The sequence below is a fragment of the Sebastes umbrosus genome, chromosome 4, assembly GCF_015220745.1.
Source record: "Sebastes umbrosus isolate fSebUmb1 chromosome 4, fSebUmb1.pri, whole genome shotgun sequence".
In the NCBI taxonomy this organism is placed as follows: domain Eukaryota; kingdom Metazoa; phylum Chordata; class Actinopteri; order Perciformes; family Sebastidae; genus Sebastes; species Sebastes umbrosus.
The window spans coordinates 7,288,547-7,301,110 of NC_051272.1; the positions used below are offsets into that span (position 1 = coordinate 7,288,547).

The 12,564-nt window shown below is 38.4% G+C and overlaps 1 protein-coding gene across 3 annotated transcripts; it reads left to right on the forward strand.

The window, feature by feature from the left end:
• Positions 1–1,762: 1,762 nt before the first annotated feature.
• On the forward strand, positions 1,763–11,459 carry alx1 (ALX homeobox 1). 3 transcript variants are annotated; one of them, XM_037766040.1, is made up of 5 exons: positions 1,763–2,953; positions 3,938–4,248; positions 4,927–5,055; positions 8,773–9,154; positions 11,050–11,459. In XM_037766040.1, exons 1-4 carry the CDS (start codon positions 2,764–2,766, stop codon positions 9,115–9,117), a joined length of 975 nt encoding a protein of 324 aa, XP_037621968.1. In that variant the 5' UTR covers positions 1,763–2,763; the 3' UTR covers positions 9,118–9,154; positions 11,050–11,459. The 3 variants fall into 3 exon arrangements, with proteins under 3 accessions (XP_037621968.1, XP_037621969.1, XP_037621970.1); XM_037766041.1 differs by having other exon boundaries at positions 11,055–11,459; XM_037766042.1 differs by having other exon boundaries at positions 11,088–11,459.
• The last annotated feature ends 1,105 nt before the right edge of the window (positions 11,460–12,564 follow it).

The window sequence follows — 12,564 nt, forward strand, 5'->3', positions numbered from 1 at the left end:
TGCAAAAACATTAAGAAAATATTTTAATGTTAAATGTTATTTAAAATGTGATAATGTGTGGGCTCACCTGGCCTTTCTTGGTTGTAGCTCTATTAATCTGCAAAGCACTTTTTAACTGTTAAAGTGGTTATATGGAGAAACATCTTCTTTTTATGATTATTGTATTGTTATTAGAATTAGCTTTACTCTTCTATCACAGCATCTGGATTGAGTCTGACCAACTTGGCTGCCGGGTTAGTTCTGGTTTCAGTCATAGGTGACTTGTATAACATGTCCACATGAACCCAGATGACTTAAGTCAAGTGACTGAGAGCTTTGTCAGAGCTCAGGAATGCCTGACTCCTGGAAAAAACACACAAAAGACAAACAAACAGAAATGAAAACAAACGTTTAAAGCACGAACGCGCTGCTTTCACTTTTTAATATTCCACTTTATGAGCCAAATGTTCTGCAGACTCAAATGACATTCTTGAGCTCCACAAAATGTGTGCTTTTTGTGGGAAAATAAACTCTGTTTTTTTGCGTGTCGTGGCGATAGCCAGAGTTTGAAGATATTTCAGGAGATTGAACTCGACCCAAGGGTGGCTTTGGGCATCATGATGTCATGTTTGTGCCTTCTGAAGTGGCACGTTTTGGCCTCTGCAGGCTCTGGATCGGTCGTGTTGGACTGTGATCAGTCACATGAAGACTGAAATGAATGATAATTAGTTCACTTCAATCATATTTTGACCGTGATGAGTAATGGTATAACAAACTGGCAGTGCATGTTTTTGTTAAAAAGTGAAGGTGGCTCACATGACATGTTGGCTGCAGCACTTAAAGAATTAGTCTGATGGGCCTAAAGGTGACCAAGCCCTCCAACTCTACAAGCCCATGCAGCATCTATTGTGGCAGGAATTTCCAGCAGAAGACTGCACCAAACCACAGTGAACTTTTCACATTTTCTCCTCAGCATGAGCCAGTGTGCGAGGTCATCTTAGAAGCCCAATAAGACACCCCCCTGCTACTTAAGAGCACCTCTATTTATTTTTATTTTTTCTCCTGTGGCACCGAGAAGCTGCAGGTAACTGCCACTGACCCCAGAGCGAACCAAAGCTATGCTGCATGGTGTGCATGGCAGGTGGTGTGGCTCATGGGTGGAGATGTGGAGGTTGGCGATGGTAACATAATTCCTCCAATAAGGAGAAATAGAAGAAACCGCTTTTCCTGTCCTCTTTTGCAGAACTCCCTGTTGAGCCGTGTGTGTGTGTGTGTGTGTGTGTGTGTGTGTGTGTGTGTGTGTGTGTGTGTGTGTGTGTGTGTGTGTGTGTGCTGCTGAGGGCTGCTGGCTTCAATGAAACTCTGAGGAGGATGTTTGGGCTTTAATTCAAGAAAGAAAAGCTCAATACCTCACTTACAGGACTTTTGAATGTCAAATTAAATCCTAATTTGATGTTATTCATTCTATATTTTCACAAAAGGATTAATTGCCAAAGTTCAGACAAATGCACTGTTTCTGTTCACTAAGCAAAATGCAGTGGTTTTGTTTAATTTAACAGCCTTTAGGTTTATGCTTTTGTTGCAAAATGAAAAAATAAATCACTCTTGTACCTTGTTCTCGTGACAAAATCGGATCAATAATTTTCGGTGAATTTCATAGAGAATACTAACTGCAATCAGTGGATAAACATGCGCCAAAATGTCGATCATCGTTGACATTAAATTCAAACTAAACGAGTCAAAAATAAATAAATAAATAAATATATAATAAATAAATAAATAAATAAATAAATAATTTTAAGTTCTTCGGTGCAACTTGGAATTTATATTAATAGTTTAATACGTACTGCGTAAAACTAGATCTCAGTTTGGAGCCTCGGAAACATCTGAAAATTTAATATTTTTAGTCCTTGATCGTCAAAATGTCAGGACTTAAGTAATCCTTCATAAATATGAAATATGAAGTTTGAAGCGTGCGTAAATAACGATGCAATTGTGTCATTTTTTTAGGACTACCATTTCATAAAAATTAAAACGTTTTATTCTCTCCTCTAAGCTGCACATGCTTTCATTGAATTAACAAAAACAAAGTACCCAATTAAATATATTGCTTTCTTATATATGTTATTATTATAGACTTATAAATTTAATATTTTAACAACTATGGCAGGGCCGATTTATTAAAAATATAAGGCTGTAAATCAATTTGCCAAACAGGTCATAAAGTAATAATTGTGATATAATAGAATAATGTAAATAATTGGGTTTTTTTCCCCAGTGCTTCTTTAAAGTAAATTTTAGAGCATTTTGTTGTTCACTTTAAAACTTTAAACTGTCCAAAAAACGAAATGAATGAACAGCAGAGACCTCGAGTATCCAAAAGAATGAGATTAAATCCCATTTGCAGTCACAACTCGTAGCTGTAGATAAACGATTGGCTCATTGTGGATGTCTAAACATGTTGTAAATTAAAGTCACTTTTTGATGGTTTCCTCTCGGAGTCGTTGTGTGGCTCCAGAATCACTTCAGACTGCTGCAGCTTGGTTCTGATCCGGATCCGGATTCAGGGTCGTGGGAGGAGTTGGGTTCTGTTTCATATCCAGAGAGGAGGAGGAGGAGGAGAGCTCTTTAAGGATCTCACTCTCTTCTCTCTTCGGGGCTATAAAGACGTTGTGCCTTCAAGACAGAGCAAATTAACTCCATTGGCGAATTATTGGTGTTATTGGTGCACGACGACGATTAGTGTTTTTTTTTTCTTTATGGTGACTTTTGATTTGGGTTAAGATGATGGAGTATATGGAGGATAAGTTTGCACTGAAAAGCCAAACGATGAAGGCCAGCGATTACTACATGGATCAAGTCATGGAGAGCCTGGACAGCGCGCAGTACTTCAACAAGTCTGCCCCCAAATGTGTGCAGGCCTTCGGGCTGCAGAGCGGCGAGCACCGCTCCTCAACCTGCGGAGACCAGAACGGTGCGTAAAAACTCACTTTCTTTTATAATAACTTTCACTTTTTGTGCATCGACAATGCAGTTTTACTGGAGTTGGTTCTGCATCTGTGTGCGAGTTAAAGAGAGAAACTGTGAGACATTTAACATCCAATCGGTTCTTTTTTTTTTGGTGCAAAACTTTTCTGATGTTTCTTTCTTTTCTTTTATCCTCATTAGATGTGGTTTCTTTTATTATTTTATTTTTATTAGATGTGGTTTCTTTTGTTATTATTTTATGATTTTTTTTTTTACATTTTTAAATCTTTCAAAAAATATCCATGTAGATTATTTCCCTATAATTTAGAGATTTTTTTTTTTTTTTAAATAATAAGTGATAACTATTACGCAATTTGTATTGTCCAGATTTTAATGCTTTAAGTTGCAGTTATAATGTAATGGCAAACAGATTTATTCATTTATTGTTATTTAATTGATCTCTTGTTCTTCTTTCTGGTCCAAAACTTGTCTGATGTGTCTTTCTTTTATTTTATTCTCATTAGATGTGGTTTCTTTTGTCATTATTTTATTTGATCGTTTATTTTATTATTTATTTTGAAATCTTTCAAAAAAGATTTTTTTTAAATAATAAGTGATAACTATTACGTAATTTGTATTATCCAGATTATTTTTTATGCTTTAAATTGCAGTTACAATGTAATGGCATAAAGACGTATTTATTGTTATTTAATTTATCGCTTGTTCATTAGCTTATTTTGTATAATGTATATTGGTAGAAATTTAAAAATTGTTATTCTTATTTTATTCTAACGTTTTAATCTATTCTTTTGTTATTATACTGTTTGACTTGCACCAACAAAAACAAAGCAAATTCCTAGTGTATACCTCTCACACCTGGCAATAAACACCATTCTGATTCTGATTCTAAATTCTGATTCTGATTCTGATTCTGATTCTAAATTGTGATTCCAAATTCTGATTCTGATTCTGATTCTGATTCTGATTCCAGCCAGTTACGGTGTGGCAAAACCAGACGAGGACACTTTGCACTCGGACCTCGGCAGGTCGATGGACAGTTGTTGCACTCTGCGGGCGTCTCCAGTCACAACCGGACAGCCTGAATCCAAAACGGATCTGGACGACATGGGGGACAAGTGCGACAGCAACGTGTCCAGCAGCAAGAAGAGGAGACACCGGACGACCTTCACCAGCGCGCAGCTGGAGGAGCTGGAGAAAGTCTTTCAGAAAACTCACTATCCAGATGTTTATGTGAGGGAACAGCTGGCCATGAGGACAGAATTAACGGAGGCCAGAGTGCAGGTTAGCACCACACTTTTATTTCTGTTAACTTTTACGAAACCATAAAATAAAAGAAAGAAGGGCTTTGAGACGACAATGTACATAAATATGGAGCAATAGCTGCACGTCTATGCGTAAAATGTTGCTCATATGAATTAATGAAAGACTTTATTTCGAACATAAAAATAAATAAAAACATACAAAATAATAACAAACAAAATAATAGTAATAGTGTCCGAAAAGGAGTATAGGTAGAAGTAAAACTTATATTTCCCTACCCCTTTCTCACTTCTCCTCTAATAACTCATATATCATAGAATGATAATATAATATAATATATAATATAATATAATATATAAACTATCCCAGATTTATTTACATCCCAAATTAAATATATGAACAGCATCCCAAGTTTATTTACAACCCCAATATCCAGAGTATATAAATACACCACAGAAATATCGCCTATTTAGTAACAGAAATGTTGATTGAACATACATTTTTCGATGTTGTTTTTTGTGTGTTTTTTTTTTTTACTATAGCAGTTCAGAGGAATTTATTTTAATTTCAGACTGCTGCAGCTTTTTTTTTTTAACAGATAATTTTGCCAGAATTTGGATGGACTTCTTTTCTAAGAAAATTATATTTTGTCAAAAAAAGTCACATTAATTTTGTCTAATTTTATTTTTTCCCTATTAGGTGTGGTTTCAGAACAGAAGAGCAAAATGGAGGAAAAGAGAGCGCTATGGGCAGATCCAACAAGCCAAAACGCACTTTGCAGCCACCTACGATTTATCAGTGTTACCAAGGACCGACAGCTACACACAGGCGAGTTGGGTTCGACGTTTTAATATCAGTTTAGGTTTTTATTGTCAATGTGGAATGAGCCTCTGATGAAGAATTGAAATCTAATTGTTAAATTCAAATACTCAATTTATTAAAGTCACAACACAAGAATGCTTTTTATCTGCATAAATCAGGGCATGTCATTGCTGCTCTATTAATCACTTATTATGGAAAGCCATCTTCAGATAAGAAGCTGAACACTGATTAGAGAGTCTGTGAGGTGTCATGGCTGAATTAATGGCCTTATATCAGATTTCATGTTCGCTGCACATTCATCTTGCTGCTTAGGACCAAAGGTCAGGTACAAGATGAGGTGAGAGGAGAAGCAGGATGTCAGTTTGTCCTTTTTAGTATAGGTGTTGTCTATCAGGAACTGAGATTGGGCCTCCAAGTGTTGGAGAGGCTTTTAGGATTTTTCAGATGGAAATATGCAGCTCCTCAGAGGGGTGTGTGGTAACATTTTAGGATTAAAAAAAGCAGATTATGTTGAATTCAAAGAGATAGAATTGTGCAGAAAAAGTCAGAGTCACAGCTCTTCTACGCCCTGGCTCCAGACCAGGTCAGAAATCTGTTGGACTGCCTCGTATTTTCCCAGCACATGTTTCTGATAGATACCCCTGGATACCAGCCATACCCTTCCTTCCAGCTGATCCAGATTACTGTCATTAAACGGACCGTCCTACATGGAACCTTGCTGGCAGTGGGTGTTTTTGTCTCCCTAAACACAGTGGACATGGATTGCATTCTTGTGGGTTTTTAAAGAGTTTTGTTATATTTTGTTTGTTTGAGGTTTTGGCCAATATTGTTGTTTTTTTTGGGCAAAGACTGAGGTCCTGATTATCGATGGCACATGTTGTCAGGGACAAGTCGGCGAGGCTGATTTCTCAAGCTACAACCATGTTTTTGTGCTGCAAAAGAAGTTTATTTAACTGTCAAAAGTTGACTTTTCTCTTTACCACAGCACTGTTGGCTTGTGGTCTTTGTTCATATTTTCTGTAAGCTATACTTTGGCAAAAGGTGTTTTGTCCTGAGCTGAGCAATAGCCAGCTGGTCCAGTTTATAGTTTTGCAATTTTTCTGAAGATGCCCAAATTTGTGGAACTATTTTGGTGCATTTATTTGTTTATAGCTTCATTTTAGCCAGATACAATTAAGGAACAAATGAATTTGCATGCTGTTCACATGCTACTTACTTGGGCTGGCTTGTCTTCTCACTTTGACTGAGATCCATGGCAAACTAAATCAAATGAACAGCCTCAGACGGAATGAAATCATTTGAATGTGATCGAGCTGTCAGTTCTGTCTGCGTTTACACGTTAAAGACAGTCATGTTGTTCTGGAGAGACTGGAGCTCCTTGCCTTAAAAATCAGTCATGTGGTATTTACTGTGTGCTGACCAGATGGGACTGTATCTCCTTTCTTTGTTCCCTCTGGCCTGTTTGCTCTCTGGTCGTAATACAATGCCAAAAGAGGCTGCATGACACTTTATGATGAATTTAAAAAATATGTGAAATATGCAAACTCATAAGACGCCCTGTGTCTTTGGAATTGTTTGGATCCGTCTGCATTCGGATGACGTTTGACACATTGACCCTTATGCTCACTTTATCCCCCCTAAAAACACATTTTCTCACTTATTGCTATAGTGTTATCTACATGAAGATAGTTTTGGATTTATTTGTCCCGATTATGAAATATCTGTCTCTGCCTCCACCCCAATACAATATAGGTGAATGAAAAAAAAAAAAAAAAAATCACATTTAGTAAAAATCAATAGCAACATCTCTGACCACACACAGTCTTCGTTAATGTGGATAATCCCCACACATTGCTGTCATTAGTTTACACAGGGACTGTTTCCTCTGTAGTTAATACTGTGTATGAGTGTGTATGTGTATGGACAGACAGATATCTCAAAATGTGGTCAAATAAAACCAAAACCTACTATTTGCCCAGATACCACTAGAGTTATGTGACTAAAATATTATTTTTGTAATATGGGTGAAACAACCCTTTACAGTTCTCACTGTTTATGTAAGAAATAAGCATTTTTGCCCACTTATTTAAACATTTAACATATTATTATTTTAACAGCTATATTGAATGCACAGCTCATCATTGACTAAACTCCAATTTAGGGCTGTCACAATATCAGATTTCACAACACAATTATTGTGGCCAAAAGAATCCACGATAACGATATTATCGCAATAGCTAAAGAACATATGAAAAGAAATACTAATAATGCTATAATTCAAAGTTAAATATAACTTTGTGTATTATGCGGTTTTGTCTCTTTTTTTGGTAAATTAATCACACTTAAAACATGTGTAAGGAGGCGGAGAGAGAGTCTCTGACCATAACTTTATGTATAAAATTATTTAAGATTATTTACACGATATTATCATATGTGTTTTTATTTACATGATATCAATATTTAATTTAAAAATATCACGATTATCGTCAATACCGGTATATCACGACACCCCTACTCAAACTACACCAGAGCATTATTTTTAGAGCGTCATTTCTGTAAAGATTTAATTCCTGAATTTCTATTTTTTTATTTTCATGCAGGATTTAAACATTCCTATAATTCCTATAATACTGTGTGACAAAATAATCCCAGATCAAATGGCACACTTACTTACTAGCGTTTTCTGATCTTTCAGTCACATCTCACGGTCTTCATCAGTGAATGGTTCAGGTGTCTTTATGTGAAGTGTTTATACTGTACATATTTGTGTAAAGCTATACATATACTTCACAAAAACATCTGTGTAGTTGAAATCCTTGGATATGTCAAATTATCAATCTATTAAAACACATTTTGGAGTATGTGCTCCAGTGGATCCTCATTAAATTAAAGGATAACTTTGGTATTTTTCCACCTGGTGTCTAAGTGACTAATGGGGACACCTTTTTTTTGTAATTGGTCCAGTTTTGAGGGAGAACGCTGCTAAACTGTAACTAGCTGTAATGTAATTATTTGGGGCAACCTGGCACCGTCAATTTACGTCTACTAAAAGTGTTTGTTTTTGCCTCTAACGGGCTCAGACTGTTATTATAAGTGTCTGACAACATTATGGAAAGAACCCTACAGAGAAATGAAACGTTCTTACCGTTTGTTATTGTGTCATGTGACTTGTTTTTGGAAGACAACGGTGGAAACGTGAGTGAGAGTTGGAGAGAGGAGAGCCAGTATTGTCAGAGTTTGTTGTGTTGGAGTACAGAAAGCGTAGCTTAGTGTCATCTAAAAGACTTTTCAATGTCATGGCTGAATATTTAGATGATTTCGACAATGTGAATGCGACGTGAGGTTTCAGATCGAGACTTCTCCGAGCGAGACAAATAACAATAATAAAACAGACCGGATCAAGCGAAAATAAAATAAAAACGTTTTATTTCTCAGCAGGTTCCTTTCCATGATGTTGTCAGACACTTGCAGTATAATAACAATCTGACATCCTTAGTGGACGTAAACTGATGGTGTTAGGTTGCCCCAAATGATTACATTACAGCTAGTTTAGCGGCTGCGACAGCGTTCTCCCTCAATACTGGACCAATTTGAAAAAGTGTTGTCTCCATTAGTCACTCGGACACAAAAAGATTGGGGAAAATAGGGTCCAAGTTTAAAAATACCGAAGTTACCCTTTAAAGTAGTTCTCCCCAGTATCTAAAACCTTCTCTCACCCAACAGATTCCCAACAACCTGTGGCCGAGCCCGGCTCCCGGTGGCTCTGTGGTCTCCTCCTGCATGTTGCCCCGAGGCTCCCCTCCCTGCGTCACTTCCTACTCCCACTCCCCTCGTTCGGCTGCAGCTGCCGCCGCCGAGCACGGCTACGTGGGCTTCCCTAATCAGCAGAACCAGTTCGGCCACGTCTCCCTCAACAACTTCTTCAGTGCAGACTCCCTCCTCACGCCGGCCCCCAACGGTCACCACGCCTTCGAGACCAAGCCCGAGTTTGAGAGGCGCTCGTCCAGCATAGCCGTGCTGCGCATGAAGGCCAAGGAGCACACGGCCAACATCTCGTGGGCCATGTGATCCGGGTTCCTGTGCATGTCTGGAAAGTCTGGAGAATGTATGGAAAATATTTTTTTAAATTTCCAGTTTGTACCAAGTGTGGGAATTACCCAAAGAGTCTGAAATCATATTCAAAACAAGCTGTTTGTCACTCACAGTACACATCTAATAACATCTACAGATTAGATGTCACCTGTTTGTTGTTGTGAATGAGAATCAGCTATGGAGTGATACTGTATGGTCAATTTCACCATCATACTGCCCTGCCATGTAGATCTGCATCATATGTACAGTAACTGACCAAAATGTTCAAGAGAATGGGGTCTGAGAAAAAAATGGAAAATATGTCAGGATATGTGGTTCTCTGCATATTCTAAAATCTGCAAGTCAATAAGCTCAAGCTTTTAACAAAAAAATGATATAGCCATAATGTCGTGTGACAGACAATCAGCTGCGTCTGGTCTGAGGCAGATCTACAGTAGGGTGGACTGGTACTATCATTGCAAATTCTAGACAATCAAGTGGTCAAAGACACTTAAAACTGCAGTTGGTAACTTTAATAAAAATATATTTTCGTCATATTTGCTCAAACAGTCACTATATCCTGAAAAAATCATGTTCCTCTGCCTCCTTTTAATGCTTCTAATGGCATTTTGTAGTATTCCACCACACCCGAAGAAAAACAACCAATCAGAGCCAAGGGGTCTCTAGCGCAGCTGTCAATCACTGCTCGTGAAGCTCGTGAACTGATCAAACCGTCACACTACGGGGCGCTGATCAAATATGAATCAATATTCTGTTACTGTAATGCTCAAATGTTTTCAGAAACATCTTGTAGTGTACTGTTTAGCTGTGTAAAATGAGAAAGTTTGCTCTCGCTGGTGCTTGGTTGACTGTTTTCAACATGGCAGCCGAGTCACAAACTTTCTCATTTAACAGCTAAACAGTACACTACAAGATGATTCTGAAAACATTTGAGCATTACAGTAACAGAATATTGATTCATATTTGGTCAGCGCTGCCTAGTTTGACAGTTTGATCGGAGTTCACGAGCTTCGCGAGCAGTGATTGACAGCTGCGTTAGAGACTCATCGTCTCTCATTGGTTGTTTTTCTTTGGGCGTGGTGGAATCTTGCAAATGCCAGTAGGAGCACTAAAAAAAGGCAGAGGAACCTGATTTTTTCACATATTATTCAACACGTTCTCATCCCAACTTGTCACATACTGTCGCTTTGTCAAGCCTCTTGGCGTCACTTTAGGATTAGGCAACAAAACCACTATAGTTAGGTTTAGGAAAAACTATATGGTTTGGCTTAAAACTACTATCTTTGTAAAGTGAAAAAAACTTAACGTTGTGAACACGGTACACAAACATACAGCTGATTGTAACGTGAAAGTGAAACTTAACGCACGGGACACAAACGGCGGTCTCCTGGATGAAAGTGCCCTTAGTTTGTCTTTTTGCTCCTTAAACTACGTCACCACAGTCACTCCTGGCGCACCTTCGCTGAGCGTTTACTGTTGCCGTGATGGGTTTAAATTGTAGTTAATGGAAAGCCTGGTGTGTCTCATACAAGCACTAAAGGGTGCCTTGTGTGTCAGTATCACACGGCGACGGCCGTGACAAAGCCTCGGTGTATGACGCCCTGGGAACGAGCTGGATTATCTGTTTTATGTACTACTGTCTGGATATAGTGACATTTTGAGCAAATATGACAAAAAGTTTTTTTTTATATTAACGTTAAAAACTGTAGTTTTAAGGTGGAGATGGTCTTAACCTTCATGTAGCTTAACTAAAGCAATATACATTCATATCATTGAGACTTTCAGGGTAATGTCCGGTGCATTGTGTTACAGCCCACAGTCCTTTCTGGTCAGACCAGACGGTTGATTAACCCTCTTGATCTGTGGAGGTGAGAGTTGTGCTTTCTTTGTTGTTGTCTTTTAATGGAGGTCAGGGAGTCCTCAGCGTTTCCCCTCTATTGAGACAGAAAGAAGAATGAGAGGGAGGCAGGCAGGCTCCAGTGGGATTTGATCCCAGTGTTGGTACACGTGGATCCAGAGGGAGCGGTCCCAAACCACTACAGCATTTCCTAAGCACTGTGAATAAGCTTTCTTTACCTCTGCGCCTCTCATCTTCCTCCCTCGATCTGGCTCAGGACTGAAGATGAGGAGCGTGGAGACAAACTAACTTGACGTACTGACGTGTCTGTGTGCTTTGCAGCAAAGCTCTGTAATCTCTGTCGTCGTCTGCCTCTGCTGTGTATCACAGGTACACGACGCAGGCAGAGGAGGCAGGTTTTTAAATTGTTTGTGTTGTAAATGTATATCTGTTGGAAGTATAATAAATGAATGTCACTTGATTCCAGCATGGCTGCACTTTTTTTTAGAAAATTTCGGGGAGATCTATTCGCAGAAATGGAATATAATATTCATAACCATGATTTCATTAGTGTATAATCACCTACTAAGAATAATTTTGTGTTAGCTTAGAATGAGAGAGGGTCATCTTCACGGAGTCCGCCATGTTTCTACAGTAGCCCAGAACAGCAAACCAAACACTGGCTCTAGCGAGAGCCTTTCACTTTTTTACATTACCTGAAGGCCTCCGTAGTTCTCCGACATGCTTGTGAAACTGCGGTAACGTGAGCCGCAGAGTGTAAAACCGTGCTGCCAGCCGCCGTCTGACTTCCGTTGCTCCTAAAGTAGTGTTATTATAGTAAGGATGGCCTCAGAGCGAGGTGAACGGCGTTACCACGGTTTTGCACTCGGCGACTCACGTTACCGCAGTCTTGGAGAGGGAGGAGTGAGCGGAGGGGTACAATCTGCAACCACGCCACTAGATACCACTAAATCCTACACGCTGTACCTTTTAAAGGAAAAGTCTGGTCCACACAATACTTGCTAGTAGGATAAATTCTAGGGCTGTCAAAGTTAACGCAATAATAACGTGTAATAACACAAATTAGTTTTAAAGCCACTAATTTTTTTAATTCATTAACACGACTTGTGATTTTAGGGTTGTAGTGGGCTCAGTTTTAAAGCTAGATCATCATATGAATCATATAAAATCTAAGGAATCCACTGGTACCAACCATTTCATACTAGCTTGTCGTGTCCTTGACCTCTGACCTCAAGATGTGTGAATGAAAATGGGTTCTATGGGTACCCATGAGTCTCCCCCACCTGTACCTGTGAGGGTTTCTGGACAATATTTGTAATTGTTTTGTGTTAATTGATTTCCAATAATAAATATATACATACTGTTTATTTACATAAAGCAACATATTTGTCCACTCCCATGTTGATAAGAGTATTACATACTTGACAAATCTCCCTTTAAGGTACATTTTGAACAGATACAAAATGTGTGATTAATCATGACTATGGACAATCATTCGATTAATCACGATTAAATATTTTAATCGATTGACAGCACTAACAAATTCATTTTTCGACTTGGTCTTT